The sequence below is a fragment of the Micromys minutus genome, assembly GCF_963924665.1.
Source record: "Micromys minutus genome assembly, chromosome: 4".
NCBI lineage: Eukaryota > Metazoa > Chordata > Mammalia > Rodentia > Muridae > Micromys > Micromys minutus.
Window position 1 is genome coordinate 77,390,307 of NC_137973.1, and position 17,850 is coordinate 77,408,156.

Here is a 17,850-nt window from a genome sequence, read left to right on the forward strand (position 1 = left end):
TGATCCAATGTCAAATTCCTGCCAAGTGACCCTAAAAGCTTTCCACATCTCCCCCTTTTTTATTTCATAAACAAGACTATATCTGTCTTACATTGTTCTGATAAGAACGCCTTTCTTACGAATCTTAAAATATACATTATCAAAAGCAATGTACTTCTGTCTTAGGTTGGTAAAGCTTTGTACAGAACTTACCCGTCTCTGACTGTCAGCCTGTTAAATTAATAATTCTGGGGATTCATTTTTAGTTTCAAGCCATGTATTTTTGGCCACCAACTTATTGATGTTGTTAAAGGCAAGTTTTATTACAATGGGCAAGAATAAAGGTATTCTCAGGACAAGAAGGACTAGCATGATCAAGCTATATATGTCATTCTTGAGTCTTGACCAAGATGGAATATTGGCCTCAGGCCATGAAAATTTTTATCAGCAATATCTGCAGCATAAAATCTCATCAGAGCAGTATTCTTTAAATTCATAACCTCACCATACAAATCTAAAACATCCAGAGGTGTTATAATTATGGCAAATACCCTGCAAGTGTCTTTGAACTTTTACCAAATTATAGTGATTGTCATTGTAAATTTTAGAAGTAATGCAAATTCATTGGTATTTATTATGACATTTAGATGGCTTATTACTTTTAAATTATGAACCTCTTGTCTAATAATTTGAATAGTATCATAAAGAGCATCCATCCACTGTTCCAAGTGCCTATCTAAATCTTATTGTGTAATTAGAACATTAGAAACATATTTTGCTAAATGTTTAACAAAAGCAGCCATCTTAACTTCTTTTGTGTCAAAGTAATTTTGGAAGCAGTGGTGCTAATAATATAATTAAAGGAGCTAAACCAGCAAAAATGAAGCTCACTACCCTCCTGCTGCTGCTTAAAGCCAGACTCATTTCTTCCAGTATTTGCAGGCTTCCCCCCTCCCCAGAATATCAAGGTCCTGTAATACTCATGGGCAATAAAACAAAAGTTGGTTGAAAGACCACCATAACAGACATGTCAGATTGGAATCCACTAACACATTTAGAAAGTGTATAATCAACACAATTTACATTAAATGTCATAGAAAAAACAAAAATAATGTTAATATGACCAATTAGTAACAGATTAGGAGCCTTAACACATGGACTAACATGTGTTCAAAGTCCAGATCCTGTTCCAACTTTATCTATTGCTAATATACCTTTATAAAGAACTACAGCTAACTTCTAAATATATCTCTGAAAATGTTCAGAACCAGCCTTCCAAATGAAGACAATCATTTCCTTTTTCCCAATATTGGTTTCATTTCTAAATCATGCCATAATTAAGTCAGAATAACTGGTCACATTAAAGGAAAGAGAAGAGTCATTATAACTTCTCCTTTTGATTACGTTTTGGAAGGCAGTTTCCACAGTCCCCATGTTCTCTTTTTCACAAGGTCTAAAAGTTTGAAGCAAGGCAGTTTTGTCCTATCTGGGATATAGGCAAGCAAAGTTGGGTCAAGAGCATATGCCCAATACAGCTTTATTGTCATCACTGTCAGGCACTCAGCAAGCTCACAGTCAGCATCATTCTTTGCCCCAGCATCAGCATGTCTCACCAATAACTCTGGCAGTTAGAATACACCTCCAGAAACATGCATAAAAAAGCACAAACATGCCCTCTATCCCATATTAAATACCTGATTGGGATCACGCCATAGGCCAGTAAGTGGATACTTCCATTTCAACTAGGCATGAGTATTCCTATTTGTAGGGTGCCATAGACACTCAGCAGAAAGTTCCTTGGCATCCAAATTTAAAATTATAAAATAAAAAGAGCATAACTTACATAACTGTGTGGTGTGTGGGGATGTAACTCCCCCTTTTGCATTTTATAAAAATATTATTTTAAAGTTAAATGGGCCTGCTTCACAATATCTTGTCCTTAAGGATTATGAGGAGTCCCAGTAACATGGATAATAATAAATTGTCAACAAAGCATCTCAAATGCTTGACTGTTCTAATCTGATTTGGAACACCACACATAGAGAAAGTGTTGGCAATGACTAATTACACTTTTAGTCGCTTCTCCTGTTAAAGCAGATGCAACTAGAAAGCCTGAAAAGGTGTCAATAGTCACATATACATATTTTAATTTTCCAAAATCAGAAATATGAGAAACAATCCATTTGCCAGAATTGATTAGGTGTAAGTCCTTGAGGATTAGTACCATTACGTGGTATAGGAAGAAACAGAGGACAAGCTTTTACAATTTGATGTGCATATTCTCTAGAAATACCAATTTGTTGTCCCCAGCTATTACTATTTTGGTGATGTAAATAATGAGATTGCTTGGCTCATTGTTCCTGTGTGAGGCCTATGATCTGCCTGGCATTCAAATCTGCTACCCTCACTAAGAGGTCCAGGCATGAGCTCTTAAATGTCCTATAAAGTAAGGAAGGTACATTCTCTTAAATTGAGTTGTATTTGCATAAATAATTATAAAATTTGAGAATTAGCAGTATCTAAAAAAGGAACAGTTTCAAGTAATAAGCTATATATTGGCTATTGATATACAAGCTGAAGGTTTGATTTTTCAGCATTTCAAAAGCAGCAGCTATAGCACATAGTTCAATGATTTGTGCTGAAGCAGGGGAAACTCAAGAGACTGAGCATGTGATCCAATTACATGGGCTGCCTTCCCATTAGATGAGCTGTCTGTAAACTCAGTAAGCATATTTTCTACGCACCGCATGCACAAATTTACAGGAAATATAAAGGCATGCATAGAGGAAAATTGTAACAACTAGTCTTTTGGATAATGATTATCGATTTTGCCTAAAAAATTTGGACATGCAATATACCAAATATCAGTATTCTACAATAACTAATTTAATTGCTGTTCAGAATAAGGAATAAATATTTCATCAGGTTCTTTCCCAAAATATTTTTATGATGCTATCCTACAATTCTGTATTAACACAGCAATTGCTTCATAATATTGTGTCAAAATTTCACTTGGAAAAAAAATGAATCCCCATTAATAGTCTCTTTGCCAAAGAACTTCTATGGACACATGAGAAAGTAGCAAGAACACAAACAGCCAATAGCAGATCATAGTCTATATAATGTGTCTGTTGTTGGCTAATGGCTTCCTCTACTTTCTGCAAGGCTATTAGTCCCTCATCAGTTAATTGTTGAGGGAAATTAGGATTTGTATCCCCCTTGAGAATATCAAACAGAGGCCTAAGTCCTCCTGTGGTAAGCTTAAGATGAGGTCGTAGTCAATTAACATCACCTAATAACTTTTCAAAATAATTTAAAGCAAACAAATTATCTTTTCTTATTTGAATTTTCTATGCCACAATTTATTTAGGATGTAACAAATGTCCAAAGTACTGGAAAGGACATTGTTTTTGATTCTTTTCTGGAGCAACAACCCTTTCCCAAAATTTTAGTATATGTGCTGCCAAAGTGAGCATTTACTCCAAAAATTTAAAGATAAGAGCAACTGCGTGTGATAAAACACCTTTAGAGGGATCAGCTCATAAAATATCCATAATGAATAATATTCACTAGAACATTCAAAGTCCTAACTTCTTGTATTGAAGCTGTGACAAATTTTTACACAATGTAGGGCTATTAGCCATTCCTTGAGGCAAGGCTTTCCAATGATATTGTTTCATGGGCTCTTTGAAATTACCAGCAGGCACACCAAATGCAAATTTTCCAGTCACCAGGATGCAAAGGAACAGTATACAAACAATCTTCCAAATCCATAATTCTATGTTCATTTCCTGGAAAGGCATCTGGAGTAGGAAATCCAGGGTGCAACGCCTCCATAAGTTCTATAGTCTCACTGACCCTTCAAAAACTGCAACAATAATTACAAATGTGTGTGTGTGTGTGTGTGTGTGTGTGTGTGTGTGTGTGTGTGTGTGTGTTAAAACTCTGAGCCTGTGATCGAACTGCAAACTGCAGCAAATGGAACACTGGCAGTTTAACTATAATTTCCCTTGCAACACCAGAGCAACCAGAACCTTGGAAAGCAAAATTCAACCTCCAAAACACAATTCAGTCTCTCCGAAATCAGCACCAAGTGCATTGCCTTCCCACCACAAAGTCTGGCTGCCAATTCCTGCACATGAACACACAATGGTGCAATTTCTAATACTTCACCAAAGAGATACTGCTCTAAATCTTATCTTTTATAAGTCTGGTTTCTAGGATAAGAATTATATAAAATGTTATCCAAATTTAGAGGTATCTTTAGAGACCTGTTTCCCTGGGTAGGCTCATGTCACATGTAGTTCTGAATGACTGTAACACTGAGTTACCACTTCTATGCCAACTTTCTGTTACCAATGTTACACATTTTTAATCATACCTAATAACTTATAAATCAATAATCTAAAGCCAAAACATGCAGAACATATGTATACTTTTAGAACCAGTCAGAAACAAAAATGAAGTGGCTACACATATTTTATATATTTAGACCAGACAAATTTTCTTTCTTTTTCTAGCTATATTCAAGAGAGGAGTACCTTGTCACCTGCTGAACTCAATAATCACAGTTACAGAGATTGTTCTAGGAGAAACAACCATCACCTTCCTTGTGGCAGGGCTTCTCTAGCTGGGCTAGACTCCTAACTACAGGCTGAGGGCTCCAAAGACTTTTTTTTTTTTTTTTTTTTTTTTTTGAAACAGGCTAAAATTAAATCAAGAGGTGAATGACCAGCAAATCAAGTTTTAATCACTTTTTCTTTTGAACATGAAACACAAAACACAGACATAAACTGGCAGACATGAACAGATTGGTGCACCAATAGAAGGATAACAAACTAGATGATGTCCTCCAAAGGAACCTACGTATCCTACCTAAGGGACCCAGAACCAGAACTAAGCATTCCTCCAGTAGGAGACAGAGAAATGGCAGGACGTCTCCGGATCTCCTGTTCCCTAGGAGCACTCTGAAACAGCTGATGTTCATTTTCTTTCTCTTTTGCCAAAGCATTCCTGGATAGTTGGAGAGGACTGCTCTTCTTAAACCCATTCTCTCTCATGTCTAAGATGTAAACTGTCCCTAGTGAGGGTCCAAAGATTAAAAGCATCTCTGAGAATTACCTTCTGTTCTCTAGATTTCAGCCTAACTTTAAACACATACACAAAACATTTAACTATTGCCTTGTCCCTTTTTACAAGGCTTATCACTGCTGGCCCAAATCTTAAATTCCTTTGTGTGCACTTCCCTTGATGTCCTTCATTGTACCCTGTTTACCGGAGCTCCAGTGCTGAGGCTCCATCTGACAAGCCAGCTCAGTCAGTCCACAGGTTCTCCAGTGCAGGATGAGGATGAAAGAGAAAAAAGGCAATTAGATAACATTGTAGCATGACCCTAGCCAGTTCTGAGGCTGGGGCTGGGAATCTTTACTCTCTTCTGTTCCTATTATTCTTAGGTTTGGTATTTTCAGTGTGTCCCACATTTCTTGGCTGTTTTGGGTTAGAAACTTTTTACACTTTGTATTTTCCTTGACTAATGTGTAGACATCTTCTATGGCATTCTCTCTTCCATCTCTTCTGTTCTGTTGGTGATGCTTGTAGCTCCTGATTTTTTTCCTATGTTTTCCATGTCCAGGGTTTCTCCATTTGTGATGTTTTTGGTTTCTATTTCTATTGTTAGGTTGTGGAACTGTTTTTTTTTCCCAATTCCTTTATCTGTTTAATTATATCTTCCCATATTTCTTTAAGAAATTTATTTGTTTCCTTTTAAAGGGATTTTATGTTGCCTGTGTGTTTTTTTTTTTTTAATTTCTTTAAGAGAGTTATTTATGTTCTTAAAGGCCTCAGTGATTTTTATGTGATGGGACTTTAGGTCAGAATCTTGCTCTTCAGGTGTGTTAGGGTATTCAGGGCTTGCTGGAGTAGGATAACTGGGTTCTGATGCTGCCAGATGACATTGGCTTCAGTTGCTTATGTTCTTGTGCTTGCCTTTTGCCATCTGGTTATCTCTGGTGCTACCTGGCCTGGGTATCTTGAGCAGTGTGCCCTGGGTTTGAGCAGGCCTCCTGGGAGACAGTTAGTGCTGTCTCTGGTTAGGCAAGACCTCCTGTGTCCATGGTTAGAGCAGATCTCTGTGTTCCCGTGTCGCAGTGTCCTTGTGTCCCTGTGTCTCTCTGTCCCTGTGTCTCTGGTTAGGGCAGACCTCCTGGAAGACAGGCTGGTTTTGGTGTCTGGGGCAGGCATGATTTGCCACTGATTCACATGAAGGTGAAGACAAGAAAGACAATGGAGCTCAGGCAGAGCAGGCTAGGTGGCATGTGTGCTGGGCTCTGTGGAGGGTCCCAGCTGATGTATATATTGGAGGGTGGCTCTCCCCTGTGTTATGGCAGACCTTCTTGAGGCAGGTAGGGTGTGGGGGAGGAGCAGGCACACCAATCTGTCACAGGTTCAGGTGGAGTTGCCGACTGGATGGATAATGGGGCTCACACAAAGCAGGATAGATGGATGGGAGAAGGGCAGCTACCCTGTACGGTTCAGAAGTCTTTGGTCTGATAGAGGTGGGTGGAGGGGCAGCAGGAAAATGGAGGAACTCTTGGGATAGCAGTTTATCTGTATGGGTCAGGAGTCTGATTGAGGTGGAGAGGCAGCAGGAGAATGGAGCCCCCCCCCCCAAGGTTGGCAGGTTGCTCAGAGCTGCTTGTCTTGGCTCAGAGGGCTCAGAGAGCGGGGAAGGTGGGTGGAGGAAACAGGCTTTCTTACTTAGATGGTTCAGGAATCTGGTGGAGGTAGTCTCCTCAGCCTCTTGTTGGAGCAGAGAGATTCTCTACATAGGAAAGTCGTTTTTTTAACTTTATAGTTGACCAACATACCACTTTGACATCAAAACCTGCCCTCTCTATAAAATGTCCATGCTTTTTTTATGACCATAGAAGGATACAAATTCTAAATCTCATAGCCCTCTGCTGTTTTCCATTTTCCTCTCACCCCAAGGCTACGTAGAGGTTGTAAATGTGTAATTATGTGTTTGAATCGAGAGACAGGATGCAAACAGAATCTAAATGAAAGGGCATGAAGAATGGAGAGGAACAAATGAACATTTCAAAATGTTCTGCCATTTAATAACAAAGCAAGGTTGCCTATTCAGTCGTGTATTAATTTTACAATTGTTTTGTGTATTTTCTATCTTATTTTTATATTTATTTATAACGGATGGTGTATAGTTATTGTTAAGTACTTTTCTCAGTACATAGTAGGTTTTTGTTGAGGTAGTGGCATTGGTGCATAGTGAGGGGTTGTTGTGGTAGTTGCAGGACCCCATGTAATCCTGGCTTGTCTCATGTCTAAGTAGCTGAGGAGGTTCTGAACTTCTTATCCTCTAACCTCCATATCCTAAGTACTGGAATTACCAGCATATACCACGTTGACCCATTTTCAGTGGTATTAAGGACTGAATGCAGCGCTTCAAGTTAGCTGAGCCCTCTACCAAACGGAACTACAAGTCCAACGCGGCTCTTTGTAGTCACAGAAATCCCCAGTAATTACACTGTGTTTGAACATGAGTAATTACTCAGAAGCCTTACTTATCGCCAGAACGTTTAGGGTGTAGACTGTCAGCATTCTTTTGTGGCTGCTGGTTTTTGGGTCCCTGAAGGGGGTTGGCATTTAGTAATATTTCCTTTCTCCCTTTTTTCTTTCCTCCCTCCCTTCTTTCTATGCCTCACCCACCCTCCCACCACTTTTTCCCTTTCTTTTCTCTAAGAAAAGTTCTCACCTTTCTCTAAGAAAAGTTTATGCTCAACTTCTGGGGTGAAGGGAATAAAGGTGTGGACCACTATGTCTGGCTCACATAGACATCTTTTCTATGCATGCCTTGTGACTTCCAGAATGTAAAGTTCCTGGTCTATCTAGTTTTGTAGACTGTCCCCAGCCCAGAAGGTGGGAGATACAGGGTGTGGTAGAAAAACATGAAGGTTTTAATACACTGCTTAGTTTCCTTTATGTTGACATTTCTTTCCTGAGTCATCAACCCAGACACACACTATAGCACAATAATCACTAGGTTAAGAACTGTGCTGTGCTGACTAATATTTTGTCAACATGACACAAACTAGAGTCAACTAGGACAAGAGGACCTCAACTGAGTAATTAAGCTACACTGGGTTAGCCTGTGGGCCTATCGATGGGGACATTTTTTTGATTGATGATTGACTTCTGATTGATGTGAGTAGGCTCAGTTCACTGTGGGTGGATGGTCATTGGCTATATAAGAAAGCTAGCCGAGTAAGCCATGGGAAGCAAGCCAGTGGACAGCATTCCTCTATTGCTCTGCTTCAGGTCATGCCTACAGGTCCCCACTTGAATTTCCACCCTGACCTTCCACACTGGTGGGATATGGTGTAAAAGTATAATCAAATAAATTCTTTCCTCCTCAAGTTGCTTTTGATTGGTGTTTTATCCCAGCAACAGAGACACAAAACAAGACACGTGGGTACAGAACTAGGGCTGTCTGACATGAACACACTCATTTTTCCTACTCATTACGAGGAAACACTGCTACTCAAGGTTGAAGTCTACCATTGACTAGATAGCCTCTGGGCTCTGCAAATAATAGATGACTCCCTTCATTAGTGGGGCTTCTTCTTCTCTGACTTTGGAGAAATGTAGGCCCTCACACATGTCTCTACCTGATTAGATTTCAGGTTCAATTTATTTTTTCCTGATAAGAACATATTCAGCTACTGCCTGAGATTCCTGAATGCTTCCCCATGTTAATGAGGCATTTTAGTCCCCTAAGCTTTCAGCCAACAATTTTTGCCTGTTCTGGATGTTTCTATCTTGAGTCTCTGCAAAATTAGCCTCGAATCACCCCATGTAACGTTGATCTGCCACCTTGTAGCTGGTCCCCATGTGGTTATACTACATTTGAGCCCCCCACCCCCTCATCTTCTTTGCTTCTTTCCCCCAGTGGACCTTATTGGCCAATGATCCATGAGGGTAGGGAGACCTACAATTCATATAATTTTTTTCTTTGCTACAGAACTTGGAATTCCACAAAAGATGGAGGCAAAAAGGAAGAGGCACCAAAGAGAACAACCAGCAAAGGAATCCAGAGACAACACAGAGAAATGAGAGTGAAGGAGAGACCAACATCTTTCAAGTATTTTGAAAGTATTCAAAAGCAAAGGTTTAAATTTACTCAACAAGAGGCTAAAATGTCACATTTGCCTGCTGTCTTCATACGCCTGCATGCCACCCCATCTCTCTCCCCTTCTCCAAACCTTTTTGATACAGAAAATTTTCAGCTGTGTATAAGGAGAGCCATCTTACCAAGTCACAAACATTGTCAATATATTCAATGGCTATTTGGTTCAAGACAATGGCATGCTATTTCTTGGGTTCCTCCAATTAAAAAGAAATTGCTTCTAGTGCCTTGTTGCTGTGAAGTGATGTTGTCTATCTTCTAGGGGCTGCCTGAGACGATGTTTAATGGTAGGATTGGATTTTTGAATTCAGTTCCTACTACCATCTTCAGAATGGAGGTAGCTCGTGTCCCAGACTTCCTAGGATCACTTTGTGTTCTTGTTCATGTATATACTTTATTTTCTATGGATTTTAAAAAGCCTTTACCTCATTGCTAATATTTTCTGGTTTTCTTCACCTTTACTCTTTCCTTTGTATATAAATGTAGCTGAAAGTCATCTAAATGCTAATTTGTTAAGCATGACCATGAAGAAAGCTTAGTTTATTCTCTTTATTACAGATTTGCCTTCTACTCAAGTTCATCTTACACAAAGGTACCATGATCTCTGTAAGTACTGCTAATCTGTTATTTTTTCTAACATACCCTTCCTTCCTTCCTTTCTTCCTTCCATCCTTCCTTCCTTTTCTCCTTCTTTCCTCCCTTTCTTCCTTCCATCCTTCCTTCTCTCCATTCTTCCTTCCTTCCATCCATCCTTCTTTTCTTTCTTCCTTATTTCTATTTTTTTTAAACAATATTTTTTTTAAAGATTTATTTATCCATTGTACATTGTCACTGTCTTCAGACACACCAGAAGAGGGCATCAGATCTCAATACAGATGGTTGTGAGCCACCATGTGGTTGCTGGGATTTGAACTCAGGCCCTCTGGAAGAGCAGCCAGTGCTCTTAACCGCTGAGCCATCTCTCCAGCCCTTCTTCCTTATTTCTTTCCTCCTTTTGTTCTTTCCTTTCTTTCTTCTTTCCTTCTTCCTTTTCTCCTTTCATTCCTACCTTCCTTTCTCCTTCCTTTCCCTTCCCTTTCCTTCCTCTTTCTCTTCCTCCCTCCCTCCCTCCATTCCTCCCTTCCTTCTTTCCTTCTTTCCTTCCTGATATAAGAACCCACCCCTTTCCCTCATCCAACTGGCTCATAAGGGAAACACCTAAGGTGGCTTTGTCCAGTGATGGCCTTTCTTTTAGAGACATGCTTTTATAATTACCTAGGCTTTGATGTTTATGTTTCCAATTTTGCTACCATTCCTTGATGCTGTAGCTGATTTTCCTCAGAAGCTTTCACCCTCGTAACTTTATTTCCCAGAGGCAAGTACGTGCTCTGTACCTGGCTGTGTTATGAAACACCCGGGTTTTCCTGACCCATCCCTCTCCTGCTGCACCACCCAGGGCATTAAAAAGATGCAGTAGACCTGGCTGGAGGTTAGTAGAGCTGTGCTGGTTCCAGATGAACTTCAGCCAACATGGAAGCCCCAAGGCCAGGCTGTAGAGAGTTATCTCCAAAGCTCCTTGAGGTAAGTTTTCACTGGCTTATTTTTCTTCTGGTTTTTGTGATGCCACTTTCGTGGCCTTTACTTTTTCTTATACTTGCTATGTTTATCTAGGGTGTTTCAGTATAAAGTTTCACAAATGAGGGTGAGCAGCAGCAGGCTCGCTTTTGTTTTTAAAACCTGCTTTATACTTTATGTCTTGATAAAAATACTTCCTAGGAATTACCTTTACTTCTTGGTTGGCTGAAAAATAAACAGGGAACTTGAAGGCAAGTGAAGATGAAATCACATGTTAGTGACATGCATGCACCTTCCCTATGTTCCATGTGTCTTACAGCCCATCTTTATAACATAGATTGAATCCCATGAGTTACATCGGCTGTTATTTACCGCACAGTCAACATGTATGCAAACTGGCCATTGGAAAATAGACAGATCTCAAACAGAATGCAGCTCTGAGCTCTGGGCATTGGTTTGCTTCCTCACACTGGGTAGAGACAGAGGAAATCTACCATGTAGTGGATATTTGTTGATGACCAGCTGATTGAACAAATGGGAGCATGAAATTTTTGCCATGATGAATTTATTTGTAGCGGGAGTCATTTTACATTCTTGCATACTTTGTGAGTGTGGTGAGGTCCAAATCTCGGAAAAGAGCATCGCAAAACCAGAGTTAGAAGCTTTAGTTACATCTTTGTGTGCATAGTCTGGGCAGCTATTTTATGTCCTAGATATTTTTTTCCTTCAAGGAAGCACATGGTTTGTTCAAATTTGTTTTCTTTTTCTCTCTTGGTTATAAGGTTAAAAAAAAAAAAAAAGAACTCGGGTGTATAAAGACTATGAGTTCATTTCATTGATTAGCTTTCCCTATGTTAATTACAGCCTATAGGGAAGAAGGTCTTCTTCCCTATAATTAGGAATCTTTAGGGACCAGGAAGGCAGTCACTGAACCCCGGAGCTCAGCCTGGAGGTTGCCAGCAGAGCCAGGCCCTAGGTGGTTATGGTGGCTTCTACCCGCAGCTCACAGGAAGTGACAATCACAATCTCATTCGTGCTCTGCTTTTTTAAAGTTCAGTTTTTTTTTTCTTCTTTCTTTTCACTCTTCTGGGCTAGCAGTAAAAATATGGGTGTTCAAGACAAGAAGCTGAGGTTCCGGCCAAAGACTCAGCCTCTACCTCCCTCTTCCTCCCTTACTTAGCTTGGAACACACATCTCCTCTCTTGTTCCCCAGGAATAAAACTCAAGTAGACAACAAATGCAGACATGGCAGAGGATTCTCCCCACGAGCGAGCACAACCTTCCTCGTGTGGTGTCAGGAGCCCCGGCTTCAGAGTCACCTGAGCAGTTGTGCTGTGTCTGCAGGAGAAAGACCAGAAGTTCTGTGTGAGGCTTTTAGCCAGTATATACAGGGCTATAAAAAACATGTTACTCAGCCCTGATACTTTTATGTTGTAGCTGAAGTGTTGTGGGATTTCATTTTATAAGAACTGAACTTCAACAAGTAACTTTTCTCAGGTCGACTAGACTTGGAGCTCCCTACCCCCCTAGTAACTCACTCAGAGTTCATCCCAGGTGATCTTTTCTAAAACTAGTCTACTTGAGAAGGCACCTTGGAACAGTGGGAAAACACTCCCAATTGCAAATAAGGATCCAGATCTAACCGGCTTTTTATCTAGAGTAAGTCAAAATCCTCGGCCTCCCTTTGTCAGTTAAGTGAAGAAATCTCTCGGCATGAACCATGACACGGTGTTCAAGCTCTTAGGCTCTGTTTGGGTAGGAGACCATAGGCTGACCATTCCCACTTTATGAACAATAGAAAACTAAGCATCTGAATAAACCCTACCATCTATCCAGGAAATTTATTAGGCAAATCTGAGTATAATTTAATTTAATCTAGCCAAACCACTTAGTTTCTGGAAGAGTGACTTCAGTCATATAACTTGTCATATTGTTACTGTCAACCATGGCCTTGGTCACCTTTCGGTGTACTGAGAGACAGAGGATGTAGAGAAGGCAGATGTTTTCTCCTTTCCCCCCATCCCCCCGAATTCCCTTTTGTGATATCCCCTGTATATCTTGTGTTGGAATTGGTGGTTGTCATACGTAGTCACATGTTAGTTGCATTTGGGGTTCAACACAGACAGCAAGCTCTTAGGGAAAAACAGGGTGCTCACAATATCTCCTTCAGACTTTGCTTTTCAAGTCATGCCTGTTGTTCAACTAGTGAAGGAAGTGGGGCAGGGGAGGTCTATTTAAGCAACCAAAATGTGGGGTTGCTAGTCCACATTCCACAGGGGACTCTGATGGACAAGTGGTGTGAACCTCCTTAGTTAGGTCTCTGCTCCGCAAACAGTCTTCCTGCTTAGGAAGGCAGAAGTTCATGTTCTTCCCGGAGGCTGAGCTCTTTCTGACTCTACTATTTCTTTGAACGTTCTCACTATCTTCCATTACCTATGCCCGGCTCCAATCTTAACTCTTCAGTGCTCACATTGTCTGCGCTAGTTAGAAGCATGGGTTTTGAGCTTGGCAGAGCAGACTTTGAGTCTCAGCTCTGTACTGATTACTAAAGTATGATTGCTTAATCTCTCCCATCCTTAGTCACTATTCTGGTAAGGATGGGAAGGATCCCACAGAATTGTGGGAATTCAATGACACAAATTATGCAAAGTATTCAGGCGAGTGCTTACCATCTAGTGTGTGTACAACACACAGTGGCAGTTGTTACCGCTTCCTTGTCCCCTTCTATTTCCTTCTAGCAGGTTCTTCCTCCTATAGTTTACCTCAGCGCTCTTCTTCATCTCCATAAAGGAATCATCCAATTGTGGTGAAAAGTCATTTTCTTCAATGGGATGCTTGAGATACCATTTGCTACCTGTGTCATTCTGGGGAGTTGATTAACTACCCTCTGCTCCAGTTTTCTCGTTTGTAAGACAGGGATAATCGTCCTACCTTAGATGGTTATGGGGTTCGTATCATTTAACACCAGCGGCTCATTTTGACCCAAAACCTTAGTCAATACGGGTATTTGGTAAATGAATGAAAACTCACACGTGTTTTCCTGGTTTATGAGAGAATGCTCTGGGTATTTCTACCCCGTCTTTCTTTCTCATGTGGCAGCTTCTGCTCTTTATGTTCCAGGACAGTTTGGTGGGTAGAGTGCTTCTTGCCTGGGTTAGTGGTCGGTGGAGCTAAGTAGAAGCTCTGTGGAGGCCGGTGCTGTCGGAGGGGAAGACTGGCTGGTTGTACTTTCTGAGACTCCTGATGCACAACTAGAGGTTCATTGTTGTATTTCACCCCAATTAAGAAGTGTCCCCAATGTTTCACAATAATATAGTTTTCAGGGTTAAAATACATTTTCATTCTACTCACGGCTAAAGAATTTTCCATGACTCTTCCATAAGCCCCGCACTCTGTTCCTCTCATTGCTTTATATTCCGTGGCTCGCAGTCCTCGGGACCGACCCTGCAGCAGATTTTATTGCTATCCTCTTCTCCTTTTTACAGATGAGGAGGCGAAGTAGCGGGAGGTTGGATGATTTGCATAGACACAGAAGGTGGTGGGTCCACTAAAAAGGGACTGGAAACCCAGCCCCAAAGTCCACCACCCCTTTGGTCTTTTCTCTAAGCATGAACCCAGATAATGACAAGGCATTGGGCTACCTCCTAAATAAATTTAATCACCCTTTACAATAAAGGACTGGAATCTGAGTAAATCTGGTTTAGTCCTTGTAGAGAATTAATTTTACAAGGACCCACATCCCTGCTTAGTGTGTACCTCTTCCTGATACGTTGGCGTGCCTCAGCAGTAAAGTTGGAAACCTGTCCGACACTGGATTCAGCTCACTTACTGCAGCGCTCAGGGTTGGACAGACCTAAGTGAGGGATTCTACAGCTGGAGGATGAGCCAGAGACTCGGAGTCCCCACTCCCTCCTCAACGTGCACGTTCCTGTTTCTGTTTGCTTACCCGCCGGTCTTCGGAATAGGATTTACTTCTAAGAGTCTCCGTCTTTACAAAAATGTTCAAAAATCTCTTTCCTAGATCTTTCAGAATCTCGGACCTAGAAAAGGAATGGGCAAGAACTTCTGGGGTAACTCTTACTGAATATCATTTCTTCTCAGCTCTTGTCATGAGTTTGGCAGAGTACTGAAAAAAAAAAAATCAGTCTTCCAGTAAGCACCCAGCTTGGGAGTCACACATTTATGGCTGAGAGTGTCAAAGAGAGCAATGTGACACAGTGTCTGGAAGACCCATCGTGGACTGAAGTGATGGCCACCACTCGATGGCCCATTCCCTGGAGTTTAGAAGTGTGTATGCTAAAGCAAAAGGGACTGTGCACATTCATAAGCCCCCGCTTTAATAGTTTTCTTTTGCCAGGAGCACACAGTTGGGATTTCTTGTCCACACATGGTATCTTGTTACATCTGGTTTCAGTAGAGCTTTGGCGTTGTCTGTTCAGGTGACCAACACAGAGCGACAGGGATTCTGCCGGGCCAAACTTAGTCACACTCCAGCATCTGCTGGGCTCAGCTGAGTGCTTCCCTGTGTCTTCTGGATTTGGAGGCAATTTTGCAAGATCCCTCCTCTGTGTCATTTAACCAGGGTTGACATGTTGTCAGGTTCCTCATCCTCTGAACCGCAAATGGTGTCTGATCACCTTGGCCTCCCACCAGCCTGGCTGGCTTAGTCAGAATTTATCCGAATCCCTTTTGGTAATTTTCCACCCTCGCTCCCCCCTCCCCCTCCTCTGTGTTCTGCGCAGAGTTGAACCCAATCAATCTCTGTCCTCCAGTGTCCTGTATCTATGGTGATGGCTCTGAAGATGTTTCCCTTTCATATTTAAAAAAATATTCCTTTGGGCTGGAGAGAGAACACAGAAGTCTGGGTCACCGGCTGCTTTCCCAGAGGACTTGGGTTCCATACCCCACACCCACCCACATGGCAGCTCACAACTGTCTGAAACTTCTTCCCTGTGAGATCTGACATCCTCTTCTGACCTCTGTAGACACTGTGCACAGGTGGTACACAGACAGACATGCAGGCAGAAAACATAAAACTTAAATAAAATGAAAAATTATCCTTTACACTTATTTCTATGTGTATGCGCATGCACAGACCATTGTGCATGTGTGAAGGTCAGAGGTCACTCTCAGGGGTTTCTTCTTCCACCAGGGATGTTCTGAGGATTAAACTCAGCCTGTCAGGTTTGACAAGCTATTTTTTTTTCCAGCTAAGCCATCTTGCCAGGTCTAAAGTAACATTTCATTATGTATCTAGTGCCAAGGAGATTCTTTTAACAAGGGGACAATTGCAAAGCAGGTGACATGCATGTACGGGTAGGGTGCTGCTTGGATTTACTTTAAAAATTGCTGCCCCCTCTCCTGGCAGTAGCCTGTGAAAATATAGGCTCCAGATCAGCCAGATCTTGGATCAGACCTTAGGAAGGAGTGGCTCAAGAGAGATAAAGATTGGTAGATTTAAGTTGCACCTTTTTTCAACTTCTTGTTTGATCAAATTGGTGCTAATTGGCTTCATTGAACTCACTCAACAAGTATCTCTAGTCTTCTGTTAGGTGCCAAGCACTGTTCTTTCTGTTTGTTTTGTGTTAAGATGCAGTATCGTTATGTAGCTAGCCAAGGATGACCTTGAACTCACTGTATGACCCAAGTGTTTATCACCATACTGAGTGTATGGTTTTTGAGACAAGGTAGCTTCCTTCTCCTTATCCCCCTGTCTCCCTCTCCAGAGTACTGAGTACCCTGTTCTGCTTTATAGCCAGAAATTCTGTTTTGTTTGGAGACAAGTTTGCACTCTGTAGTCTAGGTAGGACCTGGGAGTCAAGGTGGTCTGACTGCCAGGCACTCTTTTAGGGCTAAACACAGATAATTCAGAACACAAAAAAGAAGCATCCCTGCCCTTGTGGAGCTTTTGTTCTTGTGTGGTGGGACACACAGGATAGATAGTGAAGAAAAATCCAGGTTATATCAAATGGTGGAAAATGGTGGAGATGGGAGTAAGAAGGGAGGAAGGGAGGGAGGGAGGAGAGAGGAAAGTGGAGGAGAGGGGAGAGGTGGGGAGGAGAAAAGAGAGAGGAGAGGGGAGAAGAGAGAGGAGAAAGAAGAGAGAGGAGAAGCAAAAGGAGAGGAGAGGAGGGGAGAGAGGGACAGAGGAGAAGAGGGAAGGAATCAGAGAAAAGGGCTGGGTGTCTTCAAAGTGGGAACTAATCATGCAGTGCTGGTCAGCTCAGCAGGGAAGGCCTCCCTGAGGATGTCAAGATTTTAGTTATGATGAGCAAGAGGAAAGCCAGCTCATCTTGAGTAGAATCTTAAGGACTAAGACCAGGCAGTGTCTTAGAGACTTTGTGTCTTTGCAAGGGTTTTTTTTTTTTTTTTTTTTTTTTTTTTTTATTTATTTTTATTTTACTTTACAGGTGTCTGGCATGCTTGTGTGTGTACATGTGGAAGTCAGAGGTAGACTTCAGGTATTGTCCTTGAGTCCTATTCTCTCAGAGCTTGAACCCAGAGCTTGCCAATTTGCAAATTCAGCTAGGCTAACTAGCTAGCCAGTTCACAGTAAACTCTCTGCATGCTGAGATTACAGGTGGCCCCTGGTATTCATGTGGGCTGCCCCCCCATCTCCCGCACTTAGTCCTCCAGATTAGGTGGCAAGTACTTTATTCATGAAGCCATCTCCCCTGCTCAAAGACTTGATATTTAAATATTGAATAGATTGGATCAAAAATCTGAAACATTCTGGATTTTTTTTAAATCAGCTCCCGTGTTAAGAATAGAATTGAAGAAAGACTTGTTAGCTAGAAGGTTGGATTTTTATTTTATAATAACCTTATTATCTGTTTTAGACTATACATGCCATTATGAGCTACTAATATATAAAAAGACTTGTCATGATTAATTTTTCTTGTTAATAATGATTTATCATTGTAAAAACCATGGTGGTTCATGCAGAAAATAACTTTTCAACATTAAACAGATTTATCACTTTTTTACCAATAGAAAATATTAATTACATTCCTGTTTGATTTTCTATTCCCAAATCTGATCTTATTTTCTAAATAAAAAATCATTTTTAATAATTAATTACTCCAGAAGGAAACGATACTTCACAAAGATGTAAATTT

At 41.1% G+C, this 17,850-nt stretch overlaps 1 protein-coding gene across 1 annotated transcript in view; it reads left to right on the top strand.

The window, feature by feature from the left end:
* Window positions 1-10,687: 10,687 nt before the first annotated feature.
* Window positions 10,688-17,850, top strand: part of LOC308419908 (uricase) — a gene marked incomplete at both ends in the record, with an annotated part of 76,649 nt that continues 69,486 nt past the window's right edge. The window contains one exon of the mRNA XM_080915792.1: window positions 10,688-10,738. Within this exon, the coding sequence (XP_080771918.1) occupies window positions 10,688-10,738 (51 nt within the window). The remainder of the gene's footprint in view (window positions 10,739-17,850) is intronic.